Here is a 26,260-nt window from a genome sequence, read left to right as displayed (position 1 = left end):
TCAGTGTGTTGCCCAGGCTGGAGTGGAATGATGCAATCATGGCTCATTGCAGCTTCAACCTCCCTGGCTCAAGCAATTCTCCCACCTCAGCCTCCCAGCTGGGACCACAAGAGTGCATCACCATTCCTGGCTAATTTTTAAAAAATTATTTGTAGAGACAGGGTCTATGTTGCCCAGATTGGTCTTGAACTCCTGGGTTCAAGCAGTCCTCCAACCTTAGCCTTCCAAAGTGCTAGGATTATAGGCATGAGCCACCACATAGCCACTTTAACTATATATTACCATTTTTCAATAGCCTTTGAATTTTGCAGATTCAAAGTTCTTGGATGTTTACATTATTTATGTCATGACTATACATAGGGATTAATCTTCATGATAATTGGTAATATTTCTTTGAGCCTTAAGTTATACCATCTAAAAAACAATTGACTCATCTCTTAAAAGTATAGGCCGGGTGCAGTGGCTCACGCCTGTAATCCCAACACTTTGGGAGGCTGAGGTGGGCGGATCATGGGGTCCGGAGTTCCAGACCAGCCTGACCAACATGGTGAAACCTCGTCTCTACTAAAAATACAAAAATTAGCCAGGCATGGTGGTGGGTGCCTGTAATCACAGCTACTCGGGAGGCTGAGGCGGGAGAATTGCTTGAACTCGGGAGGCAGAGGTTGCAGTGAGCTAAGATTGCACCATTAAACTCCAGCCTGGGTGACAGAATGAGACTCTGTCTCCACTTCCCCCCAAAAAAATATATAAAGTGGAATAATTATGTTAAAGATGTTGAAGTCTGACTGATGACTTCTTTCTCTCCTGTGTTCTACTCCCTCTTTCTTTTTTTGCGGTTGAAATAGCAAGGACCTTGTATGTTGGTCTCTCTCAATTCCTTGAACGTTTCTTAATTATTTTGGCCTCCTGCTTAGGCTATTGCTTAGGATAAAGTAGTCACTTGATAATTATATGTTAGGTAAACATATAATTATATGTTAGATGAACATATAATTACTAATAAATAACTTGATTTTAAAGGAAAAGGGGAACAAAAGTGAGTTAGTCTTTGAAAGCTTTTATGCACCTGGGAAACTTCACCTGTAAGAGGGATGGTGACTGCATAGCTGCCACCTCTCATTTCTCTGTCTTGCTTTGATCTTCTTATGTGGCTTGACTTGCCATGTTAATTCTGCATAATAGATAGGGAGTAATTTTTCTTCCATTTGAGGTACCTATTCTCCAAGTGTTTCTTAGGCTAAGTGCTGACCAACCAGCTGATTCAGTTGGATAAATGAGAAATGAGAGGAATGTTGAACACTCCCGTCTCTGCTCTTGTTGAACAACTTGGATTCTCTAGTAAAAATAAAAGAGGACATTACAGAGAGAGGCAGGCAGAGGAATCTTCCCAAGAAGGCTACGATAGGAGCTTCTTAGGGCTGGGGTTCTAGAAGCTAAGGATCAACTTCAGAATTGAATTGGCTAGTTCAGGGGTATACAAAGGAAAGGAAAAATGGAATGCTGCAGTTAGGACAGATGGAGTTAGGAATCAGTGTGCAAAAAGCATTCAATCTAAGCAAAGTTGTGAAAACTGAGTCTAATGCAAAGGGGCAGCTGAGTTTGGAGAGGGTCCAGTGGCACTAAGAATAGTGTCTCTGTCATACTGGGGGAGCATTTGTTAAAAATACTGAGCCAGGTGAGACAGAATAGGGTACCTGAAGTAATTGGGAAAGTTGTAAAGGGGAGCAGCTAGCAAAAGGATTGATGGGTCTGGTGACTGCCAAGTTGAAGTCAGATGGCATGAATTTGTAGTGAATCCAGGAAGTAGGGTTTCATGCCTTTGGTCAACAATAGCCTGAGAGTGAGAGTGGAGAATTTATAAGTATTGGACACATATTTTCCTTTGGTTATCAAATACAAAAAAAAAAAAAATGGTTTGAAATTTCCTTCAGTTTCCTCTTAGCTAATGAATTTTTTGAGTATAATTTTATTTTCCTTCATGAGATAATTTTCACTTTACATATTGTACTGTGCAAGTTGAATATTATTATAATGATTTTTCCAGGTTTGTGATCAGAGCAATATTGCTAATCATATGTTAAACTAATATGCTCCCTTCTTCCTAGGCTTCCTATGCTCAAACAAAAGATTGGTTTGCATTAGCAAAACAAAGTCAGCAAACAGTATCAACCTTTTCGTTACCCTGTTGTGTACCCTACAACAAACTTAAATCACCAGCTATTTCATCTGTTTCTGGTAAGCAGTAAAGGACAAGAATGACTTTAGAACTTCTCTTTAAGTTTTTGTTTGTTTGTTCTAATTTTACAGTACAGTAGTTAGTGATTGGGGAGAAAAAATTATCCACATACCCTTTGCCTCACTGCACCTCCTATGTTTTTTGAGAGACAACTTTGTATAGTGAAAAGGAGATGGGTTTAGAATGCAACTCTGATATTTATTCGCTGTGTGATGTTTGATGAGTTTTTCCACTTCTTGGAGGCTTGCCTTTTCTTGTCTGTAAGATTAGAATAATGATATATACTAAATGTATACGAAATGCCTGGCCTGGTGCTTGATACCTAATATGCAGTCAATTAATGTCATTATTTCTTATCATAGTTTACAAATTCTTGTTAAGTCTTTGCAATAAAGTGGGTACAACAATTTTCTCTTCCTAAAAATAAAATAGTTATTGATGGGAATTGAGTTTCCCTTCCGTTTTTAAGTTCAGATTATTTTTCACCTTAAAAAGCATATAAATTTCTACTTTGGGAAGCTTTGTGGCTATACTGACTTTTTATAAAAATAAAAGGAATCTTCCAGAAATGGGAGTTATTAACTGTGATATTGTTAGAGAAAAAAACTTAGGTGTGATGACTCAGGAGAAGAACTCAGGAATTCACTTACAGTTCCTAACTAATCTCTTTAAGAACTATACGCAGACTCTGGGGAAGTTAAATCTGGATTCCCTAGAATTGAACCTGAGTCTAGGTAAAGAAGAAAATAATCTCCCCAATTGAAAATAGTTGGATTCATAGGCTTCTTGTTGTTTTCCCAAAATATTGAAGTAGATAATTGGAGATAAAAATAGTATACAGGAAGAGAAGGATGGCAGGAGATGGTGAGCTGGAATGCCTGCTTCGCTCTCTGCAACATCCTCCCTTCAGTTCCATGGGATTGAGTGTACGTCCAGCATCCTCTCACAAAGTCTAATTTCTCAATATTGGGGAATTTATTAGCAACAAAAATTGTAATGAAATGTTTCCAGTTCATTGAGATTTGAACTGTGGTAATTGAGAAAATGGTCATTGAGAATGGGGCATGGATGACAACAGTTAGCTGATCTGTGGCAATTCAAGGGGTAGATTTACTATGTGAAATAAAGCACTAACATCAGACATGTCACTGATTTTTGAAAGAGAAAATGGGAGCTGAATACTGTATCTTTAGAAAAAGCATACAAATAATCCTTTTGTAAACCTTCATAAGTATCTCGTGCCATTTTGTAACTTTAATGATAAACTGTAAGTTTGATAGTAATTGAATCTTTTAATGAAATGGTGAATTTTAAAACTTGCTATTATTGTCTCCAGTTCTGGTCTGTTCGTATATGGTCTCAATCTATGGTAGTGAATTTTCTTTTATCATACAGCATGAAATATCAAAGCACATATAATCATTTAGTATACATATTCTAATTCCTTAATAGATTTGGTGCTTATGTATTGACATTTATATATCAGTCTGGAATATTACATTTTAAAAGTACATAATGTATTTTCGAATATCTTCTGTGTGTCAGGGATGTCAGATATTTAGTCCATCTGCCACCATTCTTTTCTTCCAAATCCAGGGAATACAAGGTTAATTCCCAGTGGCAGTTTTTTTTCTACTGGTTCCAAACGTAACCTCAGAATCCTTCCTTTTTTTCGTTTTTGTTTCTTTTCTGTTCTTTCTTTTTTTTTCTTTTTCTTTTTTTTTTTTTTTTTGAGACAGAGTCTTGCTCTATCACCCAGGCTGGAGTGCAGTGGTGTGCTCCAAGCTCACTGCAACCTCTATCTCCTGGGTTCAAGCGATTCTTGTGCCACAGCCTCCTGAGTAGCTGGGATTACTACACCACCATGCCTGGGTAATTTTTGTATTTTCAGTAGAGACGGGGTTTCACCATGTTGGCCAGGTTGGTCTGGAACTCCTGACCTCAAGTGATCCGCCCACCTCGGCCTCTCAAAGTGCTGGGATGACAGGCATGAGCCACCGTGACTGGCCCAGAATCCTTCTTAAGACACTGGTCCATGCAGTCACTACCTATGATAAACCCATTTGACGTTCTGGCTCTATAGTATCTATTTAATAATAAGAAAGGTTTGTATTCATATCTAATCTAATAGTCTTTTATGACTTAATACAGAGAATTTTATCTTTGATGATGGAGTTCACCCTAGGACAAAAAAAGACCCATTTAAAACCACCAAATTGATTTCTGAATTTGAAGAAGAAGAAGGAGAAGAAGAAGAAGAGGTGTCTGTATCTCTACAAGACACTCCTTCTCAAGCTCTTCTGAGAGTATACCTTGAAAAGAAACAGGATGTTGGTGAAAGCCTGACAATGCATTTCTCAACATGTGAAGAATTTGTAAGCTCCTATGTATACTTTATTTTGAGAGGAGCAATTCAGCAAATTGTTGGAAAGCCAGTTGGAGAAACCCCAGACTATATAAACTTCAACAATATAACAAAAGTGTCATTTGATGATTGTTTTGAGTCTATTCGTGGCAAGAATTTTTTAAGTGAATTAGTTCAAACTACAAAGGAGAGGTCAGAAGAGATAGAACAAACAAGTTTAAGTTCAAAGAGTGAGAGCGCTGGACCAGAGAGCAGGGCCGACTGGTGTATTTCTCATAGGACTTATGACATTGGCAATAGAAAGGAGTTTGAAAGATTTAAGAAATTTATAAAAGGTACATTGGGAGAGAGATATTGGTGGCTATGGATGGATATTGAGAGGTTAAAAGTTCTTAAGGACCATGGAAGACATCAAAGGTAATTCTATTTTTTTATTTTTCAATAGTTTTAAAAACAAATTATGAATATTAATTTGGGTTATTTAGCACAGGGAGAAAGCCCAAAGTAAATTTTTAAAAATGTAATTTTTTATTCTTGGAGGAATGAATGACAATAAAACTTATTTTATTATAATAGTAATATTGATCACACTAGTTTTCTGATTTCATAGTTTTCAGATACTAATGATAACAGTTATTTGGGTTTGCATTATGTTTCTGCCCATACATTCTAGAACTACTTTCAAATTAATTATTCTATTTTCATTTTTATAACATTAAAAGGATGTATAATTTTTATAGAATAAAATAATTTATCAGTTATATAACCACACTAGCATAAAATAGACACCTACTCTCCCTAGTAGCCTGCTTGGTTAACAAATTCCATAATCTTTGGTTGGATGCCAGGTAGCTGGGTATCTGGATGAGTCTCTCTGCTAGAGAACTTCTTGGAGGTCTGATGGGGCTCAGGTCTTTGTTTGGTCAGCTCTATATGTTTTAGATTACTGTAAGTTGAAGAAAAGAGAACCCTGTTTTAGGAAAATCTTTAACTTGTCTTTAGTCTCCTGATCTGCTCTGAAGCAGACCAACTATAGTAGATTGCAATTTCCTTTAAGGGTTTGACTGAGTATATACTAGTCACTGGGTTATTCCACTTATTTTAATGACATTCAGATCACAAAGCTCATTGTTGTATATAGCTATAAGAGCAGAGGTCACTAAATGGTTGATTATGAAGCATGACCTGATTGATCATTACCAGTTTTGAAGACATGTCAGGGTAGTTACATGCAAGTAGCCAACATAGGTTTTTCAGGATCAACACTGTAGTTCCCGCTGTTGCTGTAACAAATCACCACAGACTTAGTGACTTAAAGCAACAGAGTTTTATTTATTCTCAGACAGTTCTGGAAGTCAGAAGGTTCTAGGGGTAAACAAATTCCTTATTTTTTCCATCTAATGAAGGCCTTGGTTCATGGACTTTTTCTCCATCTTCCAAGCTAGCAGCACAGCATCTTCTCTCTGATCTCTGCTCTATCCTCACATTTTTCTCTGTGATGCTGACCTTCTTGTCTCTCTCTTAGAACGATCCTTGTGATTACAATGGGACCATCTAGATAATACAAGAGATCTCTTTAAAGTCTTTAACTTAAGCACATCTGCAGAGTTTCCTTTGACATGTAACTTAGTCACAAGTTCTAGAGATTAGAACGTAGACATCTTTGCAAGGTCATTTATTCAGCTTGTCACAAATACCCTTCCCATTTCCATAACTGTGAGAAGTATCTTTACGTCCACAAAAATTCTGGGTACCTCTGACACTCAGTGTTGGTTTTGAGATAGTTCATTATTTGTCTGAAACATTTCAGAAGTGAAAACATTTTGGTAGTTGAATATTCTACCAGTGTGTGTGTGTATGTGGAAATGTGTTTTCTTTCAGACATGTTGAGAAGATGAAAAAATGCTATCTAGTGAGCAATGGAGATTACTACCTTTCTGCAGAAATCTTATCAAAATTTAAACTGTTAGATGGATCACAGTGGAATGAAGAGCATTTAAGAAATATTCAGCCTGAAGTTTTAAAACCTTTACTTCTGTATTGGTAAGAAAACATTAATCAGTTACTTACTTTCACTTTTCTTAGGCCAGTTGTGAGTTATACTTTTTTTGTCTTACGGATATATGACTTATGGAAACCTAAAATGACAAGACTATTATATCTTTGGCCTTCTTTAAGTTACTTGTCCTTTAGATAATTTGGATGTTTGGATGACTTTAAATCCATAATAAGGTGGAACAGTATTTAAGTTGCCTTTTAACTTCGGTGATCATATTCTTTTTTTTTCCAGCAGAATTTACATTTTATTTCTTTATTTACTTTTAACTTCTATTTTAAGTACAGAGCTACATGTGCAGGTTTGTTACATAGGTAAACTTGTGTCATTAGGGGTTTGTTGTATGGATTATTTCATCACCCAGGTGTTAAGCCTTATATCCCTTAGTTATTTTTCTCGATCCTCTGCCTCCTTTCTATCCTCCACCCTCTGATAGGCCTCAGTGTGTGTTGTTCCCCTCTGTGTATCCATGTGTTCTCATCATTTAGTTCCTACTTATAAGTGGGGATGTGATGTATTTGGTTATCTGTTCCTGTGTTAGCTGAGGAGAATGGCCTCCAGTTTCATCCATATCCCTGCAAAGGACGTGAACTTGTTCTTTCTTATGGCTGCATAGTATTCCATACTATATATGTACCACATTTTCTTTATCTGTCGTATCACTGATCGGCATTTAGGATTCCATATCTTCGCTATTGTGAATAGTGCTGCAATGAACATACACGTGCATGTGTCTGTATAACAGCATGATTTATATTCCTTTGGGTATATACCAAGTAATGGGATTGCTGTATCAAATGGTATTTCTGTTGTTAGGTCTTTGAGGAATTGCCACACTATCTTCCACAGTGGTTGAATTAATTTACACTCCCACCAACAGTGTATAAGCCTTCCTTTGTCTCCACAACCTCACCAGCCTCTGTTATTTTTTTTGACTTTTTACTAATAGCCATTCTGACTGGCTTGAGATGGTATCTCAATGTGGTTTTGATTTGCATTTCTCTAATGACCAGTGGTGTTGAACTTCTTTTCATATGATTGTTGGGCACATGTATGTCTTCTTTTGAAGGTGTTCATGTCCTTTACCTACTTTTTAATGTTTTTTTTTTTTTTCTTGTGAATTTGTTTAAGTTCCTTATAAATGCTGGATATTAGATCTTCGTTTGATGCATAGTTTGCAAAAATTTTCTCCCATTTCATAGGTTGTCTGTTCATTCTGTTGATAGTTTCCTTTGCTGTGCAGAAGCTCTTTAGTTTAGATAAATCCCATTTGTCAATTTTTGCTTTGGTTGCAATTGCTTTTGGCATCTTTGTCACGATATCTTTGCCTGTGCCTATTTCCTGAATGGTATTACCTTGGTTGTCTTCCATGGTTTTTATTGTTTTGAGTTTTACATTTAAGTCTTTAATCCATCTAGAGTTAATTTTTGTGTATGGCATAAGGAAGGGGTCCAGTTTCAGTCTTCTGCATATGGCCAGCCAGTTATCCTAGCTCCATTTATTGAATAGGGAATTCTTTCCCCGTTGCTTGTTTTTGTCAGATTTTTCAAAGATCAGATAGTTGTAGGTGTGTGGTCTTATTTCTGCATTCTCTGTTGTTCCATTGGTCTATGTGTCTGTTATTGTACCAGTACCATGCTATTGTGGTTACCATAGACCTGTAGTATAGTTTGAAGTTGGGTAGTGTGATGGCTCCAGCTTTGCTCTTTTTGCTTAGGATTGCCTTGGCTATTTAGGCTCTTTTTGGTTCCATATGAATTTTAAAGTAGTTTTGTCTAGTTCTGTGAAGAATCTCAATGGTAGTCTAATAAGAATAGCATTGAATCTATAAATTGCTTTGGGCAGTGTTGGGGTCCGTGCCGGGGGTGGTGGAGAATGAAAGAACACACAAAAGACAAAGACACACAGAGAACATGGCGGCCGCACTCAGAGCCTCCGCCTCACTTTATTTATACCCCATAAACCCCACGTCAGCAGAAAGAATGCAATGCAAAACAAACTTTCTTTTCCCAGATGTAACCTTCTACTCAGTTCCTTGTTTCCATGCTCTTCCTTATCTGCTCGCCTTCTTGGCGCCTACGGGAGTTCATTAAAAGTTCAATTGGAGATACTGTCCTTGAGCCCTATCTATTCTCAGCATACTGTTTTCAAAGGCCCCTACAGGGCAGTATAGCCATTTTAATTGTATTGATTCTTCTTATTCATGAGTATGGAATGTTTTTCCATTTGTTTGTGTCACCTCTGATTTCTTTGAGCAATGTTTTGTAGTTCTCCTTGTAGAAAATTTTCACCTCCATACTTAGTTATATTCCTAGGTATTCCTAGCTATATTGCTATATTCCCAGGTATGCTTTTTGTGGCCGTTGTGAATAGGGGTATGTTCCTGATTTGGCTGTCAGCTTGGAACACATTCTTCTACACCTGACATTTTTGTGGTTGGTATTTCATAAAATTGGTGTGTGTGTGTGTGTGTGTGTGTGTGTATACATGTAGCTAGAGTTGCTATTATCATCTTAATAAGCTTTTTTTGAGTATTACTATAGGCTAAGTGCTATGCTAAGAATACAAGGGTGAAACATGATCAAATCCTTGTGGTCATAGTATGATGAGAAGAATATACATGTGATATTAGTATAACAAAAGAAAGTGTGATAAATGCACAGGATATAGAGGGGAGGTAATGTTTTACCTGGGAACTTGAGGGACTTGAAGCAAGGGAAATAGAATGGGCATAGTGGAAAAAAATATATACCATTTGAAGATCAATGAATTGTTCCATGTGACTGTGATCGATCTGATTGTGTCACTTATCTGCACTAGACTTTTTATTTTAAGATAACTGTAGACTTACAGTCAAAGAAGGCTGAGCATGATGGCTTGTGCCTGTAATCTCAGCACTTTGGGAGACTGAGGCAGGAGGATTGCTTAAGGCCAGGAATTTGAGACCAGCCTGGGCAACATAGTAAGACCCCACCTCTATTTTATTAAAACCATTTTTTAAAATAAAGAAAAATAAAAAAGAAATAATACAAACAGATACTGTGTATCTTTCATATATTTTCCCCCAATGGTAACATCTTGCATAACTATAGTACAATATCACAATGAGGACATTGACTTTGATACAATTTCTTTGTTATTTTTCTCTCTGAAAGATCTGTCCAATGCCGAAAGTGGGGGGTTGAAGTCTCCAGCTATTACTGCATTGGAGCCTATCTCTCTTTCTTGTTCTAATAATATTTCCTTTTTATATCAGAGTGCTGCAGCATTTGGTACATATATATTTAAAATTGTTATATCCTCTTACTGAATTGACCCCTTTATCATTATATAGTGATCTTCTTTGTCTCTTCTTATAGTTTTTGTCTTGAAATCTGTTTTGTCTGATATAAATATAGCTACTCCTGCTTTTTTTGTTTGTTTGTTTCCATTGACATGGAACATGTTTTTCCATCCCTTTTTTAGTTTGTATGTGTCTTTGTAGGTGAAGTGTGTTTCTTGTAGGCACCATATCAGTGGGCCTCGTTTTTTCGTCCATTCAGCCACTGTGTCTTTTGATTGGAGAGTTTAGCTCATTTACATCAATGTCATTATTGATAAGTAAGGACTTCTGCCATTTTGTTGTTTTCTGGTTGTTTTGTGGTGTTCTATTCTTTCTTTCCTTCCTTTCTGTCTCCCTTTAGTGAATGTGATTTTCTCTGTTGATATGATTTAGTTTCTTGCTTTTTATTTCTTGTGTATCCATTGTATGTTTTTTGGTTTGAGATTACCATGAGGCTGGCAAATACTCTCTTATAACCCATTATTTTAACCTGATAAGAACCTAACATTGCATAAACATACAAGCAAAAAGAAAACTAATAAAAATTCTATACTTTAACTTTGTCCCCCTACTTTTAAATGTTTTGTTGTTTCTGTTTATATCTTATTGTACTGTCTGTCTTGAAAAGTTGTTGTAGTTCTTAATTTTGACTGGTTCATTGTTTATTCTTTCTACTTAGGATAAAAGTAGTTTATACATCACTGTTACAGTGTTATAATATTCTGTGTTTTTCTGTTTATTTACTATTATCTGTGTGTTTTATACCTTCAGGTGATTACTTATTGCTCATTAACGTTCTTTTCTTTCTGATTGAAATGCTCTCTTTAGCATTTCTTGTAGGACAGGTCTTGTGTTGATGAAATTCCTCAGCTTTTGTTTGTCTGGGAAAGTCTTTATTTCTCCTTCATATTTGAAGGATATTTTTGTTGGATATACTATGCTAGGATGAAAGGATTTTCCTTCAGCACTTTAAATATTAGGTTGGTGCAAATGCTATTGCGGTTTTTGCCGTTACTTTTAATATGTCATGCCACTCTCTCCTGACCTATAACATTTCTGTTGAAAAGTCAGCTGCTGGATGTATTAGAACTCCATTGTATATTGTTTATTTTTCTTGCTGCTTTTGGGTTCCTTTCTTTATCTTTGACCTTTGGGAGTTTGAGCATTAAATGCCTTGAGGTAGTCATCTTTGGGTTAAATCTGCTTGGTGTTCTATAACCTTCTTATATTTGGATATTGATATCTTTCTCTAGATTTGAGAAGTTCTCTGTTATTATCCCTTTGAATAAACTTTCTACCCCTATCTCTTTTCTACCTCCTCTTTAAGGCCAATAACTCTTAGATTTGCCCTTTTGAGACTGTTAAGGCATGCTTTATTGTTGCTTTTTTTTTTTTTGTCTCTTCTGACTATGTATTTTCAAATAACCTGTCTTCAAGCTCACTGATTATTTCTTCTTAATCAATTATACTGTTAAGACTCTGATGCATTATTCAGAATCCCAATTGCATTTTTCAGCTCCAGAATTGCTGCTTGATTCTGTTTAACAATTTTAATCTCTTTGTTAAATTTATCTGATAGAATCTTGAATTTCTTCTCTGTGTTATCTTGAATTTCTTTGAATTTTCTTAACACAGCTATTTTGAATTCTCTGTCTGAAAGGTCACATATCTGTTTTTCCAGAATTGGTCCCTGTTGCCTTATTTCATTCATTTGGTGAGGTTGTTTTTTCCTGGATGATGTTGAGCTAGCAGATGTTCTTCAGTGTCTGGGCATTGAAGAATTAGTCCATTCTCTTGTTACTAATAAAGACATGCCTGAGACTCAGTAATATGTAAAGGAAAGAGGTTTATTGGACTCACAGATCCACATGACTGGGGAGGCCTCACAATCATGGAGGAAGACAAAGGAAGAGCAAAGAGGTGTCTTACATGGCTGCAGGCAAGAGAGCTTGTGCAGGGGAACTCCTATTTATAAAAATCAGATATCATGAGACTTATTCACTACCACAAGACCAGCATGGGAAAGACCCACCCCCACGATTCCATTACCTCCCACTGGGTTCCTCCCATGACACATAGGAATTATTACAATTCAAGGTGAGATTTGGGTGGGGAAACAAAGCCAAATCATGTAATTCTGCCCCTGGCCCATCCCAAATCTAATGTTCCTTTCACATTTTAAAACACAATCATGCCTTCCTAACATTCCCCAAAGTCTTAACTCATTTTGGCATTAACTCAAAAGTCCACAGTCCAAAGTCTCATCTGAGATAAGGCAAGTCCCTTCTGCCTATGAGCCTGTAAAATCAAAAGCAAGTCAGTTACTTCCTAGATACAATGGGGGTACAGGATTGGTGTAAATACACCCATTCTAAATGGGAGAAATTGGCCAAAATGAAAGGGCTACAGGCCCCATGCAAGTCCAAAATCCAGCAGGACAGCCAAATCTTAAAGCTCTGAGATGATCTTCTTTGATTCTATGTCTCATGTTCAGGTCATGCTGATGCGAGAGGTGGGTTCCCATGGTCTTGGGCAGCTCTGCCCCTGTGGCTTTGCAGTGTACAGCCTCCCTCCCACTGCCTTCATGGTCTGGCATTGAGTGTCTGCATCTTTTCCAGGCACACGGTGCAAGCTGCTGGTGGATCTACCATTCTGGGGTCTGGAGGATGGTGGCCTTCTTATCACAGCTCCACTAGGCAGTGCCCCAGTGGGAACTCTGTGTGGGGGATCCAACACCACGTTTCCCTTCCACACTGCTCTAGCAGAGGTTCTCCATGAGGGCCCCGCCCCTACAGCAAAATTCTGTCTGGACATCCAGCCATTTCCATACATACTCTGAAATCTAGGCAGAGTTTCCCAAACCTCAATTCTTGACCTCTGGGCACCTGCAGGTTCAACACCATTTGGAAGCTGCCAAGGCTTCAGAGGGACTTGCACCCTCTGAAGCCATGGCCCAAGCTGTGCCTTGACCCCTTTTAGCCACGCTGGAGCAGCTGAAACACAGGGCATGAAGTCTCTAGGCTGCATATAGCAGGAGGCCCGGGGTCCCAGCCCACAGAAACATTTTTTTCCCCCTAGGCCTCCAGGCCTATGATGGGAGGGGCTGCCGTGAAGGTATCTGACATGCCCTGGAGACATTTTCCCCATTGTCTTGCCTATTAACATTTGGCTTATCATTACTTATGCAAATTTCTGCAGCCAGCTTGAATTTCTCCCCAGAAAATGGGTTTTCTTTTCTATTGCATCGTCAGGCTGCAAATTTTCCAAACTTCTATGCTGTGCTTCCCCTTGAACGCTTTGCTGCTTAGAAGATTTTTCCCCTGGATGCCCTAAATCATCTCTCTCAAGTTCAAAGTTCCACAGGTCTCTGGGGCAGGGGCAAAATGCCACCAGTCTCTTTGCTAAAACATAGCAAGAGTCACCTTTGCTCCATTTCCCAACAAATTCCTCATCTCCGTCTGAGACCACCTCAACCTGGACTTTATTGTCCATATCACTATCACCATTTTGGTCAATGCCAGTCAACAAGTCTCTAGGAAGTTCCAAACTTTGCTACATCTTCCTGTCTTCTTCTGAGCCCTCCAAACTGTTCCAACCTCTGCCTGTTACACAGTTCCAAAGTTGCTTCCACATTTTCAGTATCTTTACAGCAGCACCCCACTCTACTGGTACCAATTTACTGTATTAGTTCATTCTCATGCTGCTAATAAAGACATATCCGAGACTGGGTAATATATAAAGCAAAGAGGTTTAATGGACTCACAGTTCCACATGGCTGGGGAGGCCTCACAATCATGGTAGAAAACAAAGGAAGAGCAAAGGGATAGCTTACTTGGCAGCAGGCAAAAGAATTTGTGCAGGGGAACTCCCATTTATAAAACCATCAGATCTTGTGAGACTTACTCACTATCAGGAGAACACACAGGAAAGACCTGCCCCCGTGATTCAGTTACCTCCCATCAGATCCCTCCAATGATATGTGGGAATTATTATAATTCAAGGTGAGATTTGGGGAGGGACACAGAGCCAAACCGTATCAGGTAGATATTGTAGTCTTCACTACCTGGGCTTGTTTGTACCCATCCTTCTTGGGAAGGCTTTCCAGATATTTGAAAGGACTTGGGTATTGTGATATAAGCTGTATCTGCTTTAGGGGGCACACTAAGCTTAGTAATGCTGTTGTTCTTGCAAACTCATAGAGGTACCTCCTGGATGGTCTCGGACAATATCCGGGAGAATCCTCTGGACCCCAAGTGGAGACTCTTGTTCTCTTCCCTTACTTTCTCCCAAACAGAGTCTCTCTCTCTGTTCTGAGCTACCTAAAGCTGGGAGTGGAGTGTGGCTACCACCACTGTGACTGTGCTGGGTCAGATCTGAAGCTCACATAGCACTGGGTCTTGCCCAAACCCTGCTGTAACCACTCCCTGGCTACTGTGTATGTTTGCTCAAAGCCCTGGGTTCTACAATTAGCAGGTGGCAAAGCCAGCCAGGCTTGTGTCCTTCCCTTCAGGGTGGCAAGTTCTTGCAGGCCCTAGGTGGGTCCAGAGTTGCCATCCAGGAGTCAGGGACTAGAGTCAAGCACCTTAGAAATCTACCTGGTGTACTATTGTACTGTGGCTGAGCTGACACTCAAAGCATAACTTGTAGTGCTTCCCACTGTTCCCTCCCCTTTCCAAAGGTGGAGGAGCCTTACCCCACAACCACCATCACCATGGGCCATGAGGAGTTCTGCCAGCCATCCCATGTATGATTTATTTGATAAAAGTCTACAGATATGCCCCCTTACTGGTTGACATGCAAATATGTAATTCTGAATATTTCCAAATCTGCAAGTAAAGGTTCCGAAATATAGCGTAGAATGACCACAGAGATCTATACAGAATGCCTTCTGATCCTAAACTAATTATGGACTTTGGATTCTCTTTCACTCCCAATCTGTGTTCATATTGGGAGAGATATCCATCTTCTTCCTATTTTACTTTATTTTTAAAATTTTTGAAATTTTTTTAGAGACAGGGTTTCACTTTGTCAATCAGACAGGAGTGCAGTGGCATGGTCATGGCTCACTGCAGCCTAGAACTCCTGAGCTCAAGTGATCCTCTCACCTCAGCTTCCCAAGTAGATAGGACTTACAGGAACATGCCACCATGCTCAGCTAATTTAAAAATTGTTTCTGTAGAGACAAGCTTGGCATGTTGCCCAGGCTGGCCTTGAACCCCTGGCCTCAAGCAATCCTCCCACTGTGGCTTCCCCAAACACTGTGATTACAGGTATGAGCCATCATGCATAGTCATTCTTCCTATTTTAAAGGGAAGTAATTTTCTACCAGGCCTTGAAATATGGAATAAGAATTAGTCTTTGGGCTGTGGCATTAAGGGGAAGACCTGGTCCAAGAAGCAATTACCAGCAGGCTCTTACAGCTGGAGTTAACCCTATATCCAATAAAGTGTTAGCCCACATACTGAATACCATGATATCTATCCAATTAAGTGTGGCCTTAACACTATTTTCTCTAAGTTTCTGGCAGTAATGTTGGTCTTTGATTTATATAAATTATTGTAAAGTTAATTCTTACCTTCAAATTTAAAGCTTGAAAATAAATAATATGCGTTATAACCTACTTTAGTAGCATACTTAAGCATTATAAAAATGTTTATAGGCCAGGCACGGTGGCTCACGCCTGTAATCCCAGCACTTTGGGAGGCCAAGGTGGGCAGATCACGAGGTCTGCAGATGAAGACCATCCTGGCTAACACGGTGAAACCCTGTCTCTACTAAAAATACAAAAATTAGCCAGGCATGGTGGCAAGTGTCTATAGTCCCAGCTACTCGGGAGGCTGAGACAGCAGAATCACTTGAACCCGGGAGGCAGAGGTTGCAGTGAGCTGAGATCGCACCACTGCATTCCAGCCTGGGCGACAGAGCAAGACTTGGTCCAAAAAAAAAAAAAAAAAGTTTATATGTTTTAAATGTTAATTTTATTCTACCATATTTTTTTATTATAGATAAATGCCAAAGTGCTTAAAAATTATCCCAAGTACATTTCTTATTTATTTTACTAGAAACTGTAAGTTGTTTTAAAAATTCCTTTATGGATAGACAGATTTCTTTCCCTCCCTCCCTCCTTCCCTCCCTCCTTCCCTCCCTTCCTTCCTTCCTTTCTTTCTTTTTTTGGAGTTTCGCTCTTGTTGCCCAGGCTGGAGTGCAATGGCACAATCTTGGCTCACCACAACCTCCGCCTTCTGGGTTCAAGCAATTCTCCTGCCTCACCCTTCCGAGTAGCTGGGGTTATAGGCACCCGCCACCATGCCCAGCAAATTTTTATATTTTTAGTTTTCTTATCAAGCAGCTAATAATTTGAACATAATTTTACTTATGATGTTTTTCCCAATGTATGTTGCCATTTTATGTGAGTGAATGGAATTGCAGGCAGCTGACATATCATAGAAAAATATTTTTTCAAGGCTAGGCAGTAGAGAAAGAAGTAGAAGTTATTAGAAAAGGAGTATGGCAAGACTGTTAATTGTGAGCACAGCTATTATGTATTTTGTAGGCTTTTCATTTTTGAGGCTTATTGTTTAGTTCAATCTTATATTTATTTTTCCAACAAACAGGGCACCAAGATTCTGTGTTACTCATTCACCCTCAACAAAATACGCTAGTGCTGAACTGAAATTCTGGCACCTCCGTCAAGCAAAACCAAGGAAGGATATTGACCCTTTTCCACAAATGGCAACCCTCTTGCCATTAAGACCCAAATCTTGCATTCCACAGATACCTGAGATCCAGGTAGGGTGTACATTCATGCCTTGATCTCTACTAAGTTTGTAGTAAAATATGTATGCTTGAGTGTTTGTGCACTGATAATTTTCATTATAAGCTTTGTTGTGATTGTTGCTAATGTACAAGCTGCAACATTTAGGAAATAAGAAAACCTACAGTCTGTTCTTTACCAAGCAGCCAAAGTGAGCCTTTAAAAATATATAATCCATGGCCGAATAGGAACAGCTCCAGTCTCCAACTCCCAGCGCCAGCGACACAGAAGACCGGTGATTTCTGCATTTTCAACTGAGGTACTGGGTTCATCTCACTGGGGAGTGCCGGACGATCGGTGCTGGTCAGCTGCTGCAGCCCGACCAGCGAGAGCTGAAGCAGGGCGAGGCATCGCCTCACCTGGGAAGCGCAAGGGGGAAGGGAATCCCTTTTCCTAGCCAGGGGAACTGAGACACACAACACCTGGAAAATCGGGTAACTCCCACCCCAATATTGCGCTTTAAGCAAACAGGCACACCAGGAGATCATATCCCACACCTGGCCGGGAGGGTCCCACGCCCACGGAGCCTCCCTCTTTGCTAGCACAGCAGTCTGTGATCTACCGGCAAGGCAGCAGCGAGGCTGGGGGAGGGGCGCCCGCCATTGCTGAGGCTTAAGTAGGTAAACAAAGCTGCTGGGAAGCTCCAACTGGGTGGAGCTCACAGCAGCTCAAGGAAACCTGCCTGTCTCTGTAGACTCCACCTCTGGGGACAGGGCACAGCTAAACAACAACAACAACAACAACAACAAAGCAGCAGAAAACTCTGCAGACGCAAACGACTCTGTCTGACAGCTTTGAAGAGAGCAGTGGATCTCCCAACACGGAGGCTGAGATCTGAGAACGGACAGACTGCCTGCTCAAGTGGGTCCCTGACCCCTGAGTAGCCTAACTGGGAGACATCCCCCACTAGGGGCAGTCTGACACCCCACACCTCACAGGGTGGAGTATACCCCTGAGAGGAAGCTTCCAAAGCAAGAATCAGACAGGTACACTCGCTGTTCAGAAATATTCTATCTTCTGCAGCCTCTGCTGCTGATACCCAGGCAAACAGGGTCTGGAGTGGACCTCAAGCAATCTCCAACAGACCTACAGCTGAGGGTCCTGACTGTTAGAAGGAAAACTATCAAACAGGAAGGACACCTACACCAAAACCCCATCAGTACATCACCATCATCAAAGACCAGAGGCAGATAAAACCACAAAGATGGGGAAAAAGCAGGGCAGAAAAGCTGGAAATTCAAAAAACAAGAGCGCATCTCCCCCGGCAAAGGAGCGCAGCTCATCGCCAGCAACGGATCAAAGCTGGACGGAAAATGACTTTGACGAGATGAGAGAAGAAGGCTTCAGTCCATCAAATTTCTTAGAGCTAAAGGAGGAATTACGTACCCAGCGCAAAGAAACTAAAAATCTTGAAAAAAAAGTGGAAGAATTGACGGCTAGACTAATTAATGCAGAGAAGGTCGTAAACGAAATGAAAGAGATGAAAACCATGACACGAGAAATACGTGACAAATGCACAAGCTTCAGTAACCGACTCGATCAACTGGAAGAAAGAGTATCAGCGATTGAGGATCAAATGAATGAAATGAAGCGAGAAGAGAAACCAAAAGAAAAAAGAAGAAAAAGAAATGAACAAAGCCTGCAAGAAGTATGGGATTATGTAAAAAGACCAAATCTCCGTCTGATTGGGGTGCCTGAAAGTGAGGGGGAAAATGGAACCAAGTTGGAAAACACTCTTCAGGATATCATCCAGGAGAACTTCCCCAACCTAGTAGGGCAGGCCAACATTCAAATCCAGGAAATACAGAGAACGCCACAAAGATACTCCTCGAGAAGAGCAACTCCAAGACACATAATTGCCAGATTCACCAAAGTTGAAATGAAGGAAAAAATCTTAAGGGCAGCCAGAGAGAAAGGTCGGGTTACCCACAAAGGGAAGCCCATCAGACTAACAGCAGATCTCTCGGCAGAAACTCTACAAGCCAGAAGAGAGTGGGGGCCAATATTCAACATTCTTAAAGAAAAGAATTTTCAACCCAGAATTTCATATCCAGCCAAACTAAGTTTCATAAGTGAAGGAGAAATAAAATCCTTTACAGATAAGCAAATGCTTAGAGATTTTGTCACCACTAGGCCTGCCTTACAAGAGACCCTGAAGGAAGCACTCAACATGGAAAGGAACAACCGGTACCAGCCATTGCAAAAACATGCCAAAATGTAAAGACCATCGAGGCTAGGAAGAAACTGCATCAACTAACGAGCAAAATAACCAGTTAATATCATAATGGCAGGATCAAGTTCACACATAACAATCTTAACCTTAAATGTAAATGGACTAAATGCTCCAATTAAAAGACACAGACTGGCAAACTGGATAAAGAGTCAAGACCCATCAGTCTGCTGTATTCAGGAGACCCATCTCACACGCAGAGACATACATAGGCTCAAAATAAAGGGATGGAGGAAGATTTACCAAGCAAATGGAGAACAAAAAAAAGCAGGGGTTGCAATCCTAGTCTCTGATAAAACAGACTTTAAACCATCAAAGATCAAAAGAGACAAAGAAGGCCATTACATAATGGTCAAGGGATCAATTCAACAGGAAGAGCTAACTATCCTAAATATATATGCACCCAATACAGGAGCACCCAGATTCATAAAGCAAGTCCTTAGAGACTTACAAAGAGACTTAGACTCCCATACAATAATAATGGGAGACTTCAACACTCCACTGTCAACATTAGACAGATCAACAAGACAGAAAGTTAACAAGGATATCCAGGAATTGAACTCATCTCTGCAGCAAGCAGACCTAATAGACATCTATAGAACTCTCCACCCCAAATCAACAGAATATACATTCTTCTCAGCACCACATCGTACTTACTCCAAAATTGACCATATAATTGGAAGTAAAGCACTCCTCAGCAAATGTACAAGAACAGAAATTATAACAAACTGTCTCTCAGACCACAGTGCAATCAAACTAGAACTCAGGACTAAGAAACTCAATCAAAACCGCTCAACTACATGGAAACTGAACAACCTGCTCCTGAATGACTACTGGGTACATAACGAAATGAAGGCAGAAATAAAGATGTTCTTTGAAACCAATGAGAACAAAGATACAACATACCAGAATCTCTGGGACACATTTAAAGCAGTGTGCAGAGGGAAATTTATAGCACTAAATGCCCACAAGAGAAAGCAGGAAAGATCAAAAATTGACACTCTAACATCGCAATTAAAAGAACTAGAGAAGCAAGAGCAAACACATTCCAAAGCTAGCAGAAGGCAAGAAATAACTAAGATCAGAGCAGAACTGAAGGAGATAGAGACACAAAAAACCCTCCAAAAAATCAATGAATCCAGGAGTTGGTTTTTTGAAAAGATCAACAAAATTGACAGACCACTAGCAAGACTAATAAAGAAGAAAAGAGAGAAGAATCAAATCGACGCAATTAAAAATGATAAAGGGGATATCACCACCGACCCCACAGAAATACAAACTACCATCAGAGAATACTATAAACACCTCTACGCAAATAAACTGGAAAACCTAGAAGAAATGGATAATTTCCTGGACACTTACACTCTTCCAAGACTAAACCAGGAAGAAGTTGAATCCCTGAATAGACCAATAGCAGGCTCTGAAATTGAGGCAACAATTAATAGCCTACCAACCAAAAAAAGTCCAGGACCAGATGGATTCACAGCTGAATTCTACCAGAGGTATAAGGAGGAGTTGGTACCATTCCTTCTGAAACTATTCCAATCAATAGAAAAAGAGGGAATCCTCCCTAACTCATTTTATGAGGCCAACATCATCCTGATACCAAAGCCTGGCAGAGATACAACAAAAAAAGAGAATTTTAGACCAATATCCCTGATGAACATCGATGCAAAAATCCTCAATAAAATACTGGCAAACCGGATTCAGCAACACATCAAAAAGCTTATCCACCATGATCAAGTGGGCTTCATCCCTGGGATGCAAGGCTGGTTCAACATTCGCAAATCAATAAACATAATCCAGCATATAAACAGAACCAAAGACAAGAACCACATGATTATTTCAATAGATGCAGAAAAGGCTTTTGACAAAATTCAACAGCCCTTCATGCTAAAAACGCTCAATAAATTCGGTATTGATGGAACGTACCTCAAAATAATAAGAGCTATTTATGACAAACCCACAGCCAATATCATACTGAATGGGCAAAAACTGGAAAAATTCCCTTTGAAAACTGGCACAAGACAGGGATGCCCTCTCTCACCACTCCTATTCAACATAGTGTTGGAAGTTCTGGCTAGGGCAATCAGGCAAGAGAAAGAAATCAGGGGTATTCAGTTAGGAAAAGAAGAAGTCAAATTGTCCCTGTTTGCAGATGACATGATTGTCTATTTAGAAAACCCCATTGTCTCAGCCCAAAATCTCCTTAAGCTGATAAGCAACTTCAACAAGAAGTCTCAGGATACAAAATTAATGTGCAAAATCACAAGCATTCTTATACACCAATAACAGACAAACACAGGCAAATCATGAATGAACTTCCATTCCACAATTTGCTTCAAGAGAATCAAAAATACCTAGGAATCCAACTTACAAAGGGATGTAAAGGACCTCTTCAAGGAGAACTACAAACCACACTCGATGAAATAAAAGAGGACACAAACAAATGGAAGAACATACCATGCTCTTTGGATAGGAAGAATCAATATAAGTGAAAGTGGCCATACTGCCCAAGGTAATTTATAGATTCAATGCCATCCCATCCAAGCTACCAATGAGTTCTTCACAGAATTGGAAAAAACTGCTTTAAAGTTCATATGGAACCAAAAAAAGCCCGCATCTCAAGACAATCCTAAGTCAAAGAACAAAGCTGGAGGCATCAAAACACCTGACTAAGAGAGCTATACTGGGCTACAGTAGCCAAGGCAACTGTAGTGCTGGTACCAAAACAGAGATATAGACCAATGGAACAAGGCAGATTATGAAATAATACCACACATCTGCAGCCATCTGATCTTTGACAAACCTGAGAGAAAAACAAGAAATGGGAAAAGGATTCCTATTTAATAAATGGTGCTGGGAAAGAGTGGCTAGCCATAAGAAGTAGAAAGCTGAAACTGGATCCTTTCCTTACTCCTTATCTGAGAATTAATTCAAGATGGATTAGAGACTTAAATGTTAGACCTAATACCATAAAAATCCTAGAGGAAAACCTAGGTAGTACCATTCAGGACATAGGCATGGGCAAAGACTTCATGTCCTAAAACACCAAAAGCAACGGCAGCAAAGCTAAAATTGACAAATGGGATCTAGATTAAACTAAAGAGCTTCTGCTGTAAAAGAAACGCTACCATCCAGAGTGAACAGGCAACCTACAGAATGGGAGAAAATTTTTGCAATCTACTCACATCTGACAAAGAATGAAAATATCAGAACCTACAGAACTCCAACAAGGACAAAGAAAAAAACAAACAGCCCCATCAAAAATTGGGCCAAAGGATATGAACAGACATTTCTCAAAGAGGACATTCATACAGCCAACAGACATATGAAAAAGTACTGCTCATCATCACTGGCCATCAGAAATGCAAATCAAAACCACAATGAGGGTACCATCACACCAGTTAGAATGGCAATCATTAAAGTCAGGAAACAACAGGTGCTGGAGAGGATGTGGAGAAATGGAACACTTTTTACACTGTTGGTGGGATTGTAAAACTAGTTCAACCATTATGGAAAGCAATTATAGCGATTCCTCAAGGATCTAGAACTAGATGTACCATACTTGACCCAGCCATCCATTACTGGGGATATACCCAAAGGATTATAAATTATGCTGCTATAAAGGAGCACGCGTATGTTTTATTGCAGCACTATTCTAATAGCAAAGACTTGGAATCAACCCAAATGTCCATCAGAAGTGACAAGGTTGGTTAAGAAAATGTAGCACATATACACCATGGAATACTAATAAAATAGCCAAAGGATGAGTTTCGTCCCTTTAAGCAGGGACATGGATGCAGCTGGGAAACCACATCATTCTTAGCAGAGCTATCCGCAAGAACAGAAAACCAGGCACGCGTGTTCTCACTCACTTAGGTGGGAACTGAACAACGAGATCCTTTGGACTCAGGGAAGGGAACATCACACACGGGGCCTATCATGGGGAGGAGGGATTGCATTAGGAGTTATACCTGATGTAAATGACAGGTTGATGGGTGCAGCAGACTAACATGGCACAAGTATACATATGTAAACCTGCATGTTATGCACATGCTGCCCTACAACAAAAATTATAATAATAATAAATAAATTAAAAAAATATATATATATATATATAATCATGGCCGGGCACGGTGGCTCACGCCTGTAATACCAGCACATTGGGAGGTTGAGGCAGGTGGATCACGAGGCCAGGAAGTCCAGACCATCCTGGCTAACATGGTGAAACCCCATCTCTGCACTAAAAATACAAAAATTAGCGGGCATGGTGGCAGGTGTCTACCAGTCAACTACTTGGGAGGCTGGGGCAGGAGAATGGCATGAACCCAGGAGACGGAGCTTGCAGTGAGCTGAGATCACGCCACTGCTCTCCAGCCTGGGCGACAGAGCGAGACTCCGTCTCAAACTAAAAAAAAAAAAATATATATATATACACACACACACACACACTCATATATATACACACAAACACACATATATATGTGTGTTTGTGTGTATATATATATGTGTGTGTGTATATATGTGTGTGTGTGTGTATACACACATATATATACACATATATGTGTGTGTGTGTATATATGTGTGTGTGTGTGTGTGTGTGTATATATATATATATATAAAATCATGCCACTCATCTTCTCAAAATTCTCCAGTGGTCTTCTTTTTCACTCTGAATAAAATCCAAAGTCTTTACACAGTTGTATAAGCTCCTGCTAACCCTCTGACTTCATTTCCTACCACTCTAACTTACTTCATTCCAACCACATTGGTGTCCTTGTTCTTCTTTGAAGGCACCACAGAAAAATCTCCAGGGCTTTGTGCTTGCTGTTTTCCTTGCTTAGAGCACTCTTCCTCCAGATATGCACATGACTTTTCCCCTCACTTCCTTTAGGTGTCTGCTCAAGTGCCACTTAATCAGAGAGGCTATTCTTGAGGCTTATTATTTCTATATAAGCGCACTTATGTAGAATAGCTCACATACCCTCCATCACTATCTACACCCTTTGCCCTCCTTCATTTTGCTTTACTATATTTATTACAATGTGATTTATCTCTTTATTGTCTTTTACCTCCTACTAGAATGTAAAGAACTTTTCTTTAAGTGCATTTCACCAGTGCCTAGAACAGTGCCTGGCACATAATAGTTGCTGAGTAAGTATAAATTAAATGAATGAGTGAGAAGTAGCAATAGCTGAATTGTAAGTCGTGAGCATTTTTTCAAATGGGGAAAACAGTACAAAACATAAAGGGGAAAACTTCAAAAAGAGAAGAAAAGTTAACTAACTTTGTAGAGAAGAAATAAATAACCCTACATTTTGGCATAGAGATGTAGTAACTGTAGATACTACCTGTGTTTCAGAAGTAAAGAGCCTTATTAGTCATAGTAGCCCTTAAAGGTGTCACATGTTAACTGTTATTGGCCATATAGTGACATACAACCTCTTGGAAAGATTGCTTTATATTCAGGATGTCTTATTTTAAAATGCAGGAAGATATATCATGCAGTTTTTAAAGTTTTACTTCTACAAGTAGTGTTTTAGAGCTGGAGGGACGTTAACCCTGTCTGTGGTTTAACTCTGGAGACATTAGAATCACCTGAAGAACTGTTCAGACATACCAGTGCCTGGGTCTCACCTTCAGAGATTCTGATTTAATTGATCTGGAATGGGTCAGAATTTTACTTTGTAAAATCGGGGGATTGGCTTACAACTGAAGTTCTCAACCCTTCCTGAACATTAGAGCCACATTTTAGAAGCTGCAATTTATTAAGATTCTCAGATGATTCATATGTGAAGCACTACTATCGACTGGTAGTTCTCAAGCTTTAGCAGAAAAGTCAGTTGAAGAACTTGTTAAAATAGAGATTCCTAGGCTTCACTCAGAGATCAAAATCCAGTAGTCCTGGGGTGGAACCCAAGGATTCATTTGCTTTTCTTTTTTTCTTCCTTTTTTTTGGAGATGGAGTTTCATTTTTGTTGCCCAGGCTGGAGTGCAATGGTATGGTCTTGGCTCACCGCAACCTCCGCCTCCCAGGTTCAAGCAATTCTCCTGCCTCAGCCTCCCAAGCAGCTGGTATTACAGGCACCCCCCACCACGTCCGGCTAATTTTTTTTTGTATTTTTAGTAGAGACGGGATTTCACCATGTTGCCAGGCTGGTCTCGAACTCCTGACCCAGGTGATCTACCCACCTCGGCCTCCCAAAGTGCTGGAATTACAGGCTTGAGCCACCCCGCCCGGCCTCATTTGCATTTCTAACAAGCTCTCTCCCTGGTGATGCTCTTGCTGCTGCTCTGGGGACCACATTTTAAGTTAATGTCACTTTAGTGCACAAATGTCTCCTCATCTTGGAGCTGTAGTACAGGAAGCACATCATCTGATAACGTATGAACATTTGTACAAACAACATTATCAAGCTGAAAAGAAAGGGGGAAGAAAAAATAAGTGACGTGGTTAATGAAAGGAACTCGAATAAGAGAAGAGAACAATGCCAAAGGAGTGGGCAGAGATTAGCTTGTGTGAAAAAGTGGTATAAACGTGACTTCTCATCTGTTGTCTTCATTTGACTTCCTGAAAATTATTACCGTATGCTGTCATTGATGTTTTCTAGTTGAACAACTTATTCTGATCTCACTCTCTCTCTCCTTGGCAGAAAATACTCTAAGGAATAGACCTCAATTCCATTTTATTTTTCCATTACAGAAACTAAGGTATAACTTATATACAGAAAAATTCAACCTTTTTAGTGTATAGTTCTGTAAATTTGGACAAAAGTATACATTGTGTACCCACCATCACACTCACGCTGTAGAGCAGTTCCTTTATACCGCCCTACGCTACAATCCACTGTGACCCTTTCTTAGTTTTTTTTTGGTTTTGTTTTTGTTTCCCCACCCATCCCCATCAGTTACTTTCTGGCTACTTCTAGCTTTCACCTAAGCCAGCAAGCTCAAAAAGTCTAATATAGGCCTTTGTCTATATGATATGTTAGTTTTTTTATTTTAAGAAGCCTTAAAAAATTATTGTGGTAGAAAACATAATATGGCCGGGCGCGGTGGCTCAAGCCTGTAATCCCAGCACTTTGGGAGGCCGAGACGGGCGGATCACGAGGTCAGGAGATCGAGACCATCCTGGCTAACACGGTGAAACCCCGTCTCTACTAAAAAATACAAAAAAAAAAACTAGCTGGGACTACAGGCGCCCGCCACCTCGCCCAGCTAGTTTTTTTTT

General features: G+C 39.7%; 1 protein-coding gene across 3 annotated transcripts in view; it reads left to right on the top strand.

Annotated features, from left to right (window-relative positions):
- The window catches only part of RGS22 (regulator of G protein signaling 22), a 157,389-nt gene that overhangs the window by 39,870 nt on the left and 91,259 nt on the right, over positions 1–26,260 (top strand). For all 3 annotated transcript variants that reach the window (XM_017962189.2, XM_017962190.2, XM_003903022.3), the window contains 4 exons: positions 2,109–2,238; positions 4,391–5,021; positions 6,486–6,647; positions 16,597–16,771. In XM_017962189.2, the coding sequence (XP_017817678.1) occupies positions 2,109–2,238; positions 4,391–5,021; positions 6,486–6,647; positions 16,597–16,771 (1,098 nt within the window). The remainder of the gene's footprint in view (positions 1–2,108; positions 2,239–4,390; positions 5,022–6,485; positions 6,648–16,596; positions 16,772–26,260) is intronic.

This window comes from Papio anubis, chromosome 8 (assembly GCF_008728515.1).
Source record: "Papio anubis isolate 15944 chromosome 8, Panubis1.0, whole genome shotgun sequence".
Lineage (NCBI taxonomy): Eukaryota > Metazoa > Chordata > Mammalia > Primates > Cercopithecidae > Papio > Papio anubis.
Note: the sequence above shows the minus strand (reverse complement) of the source record. Positions and strands in the feature narration are given on the sequence as shown.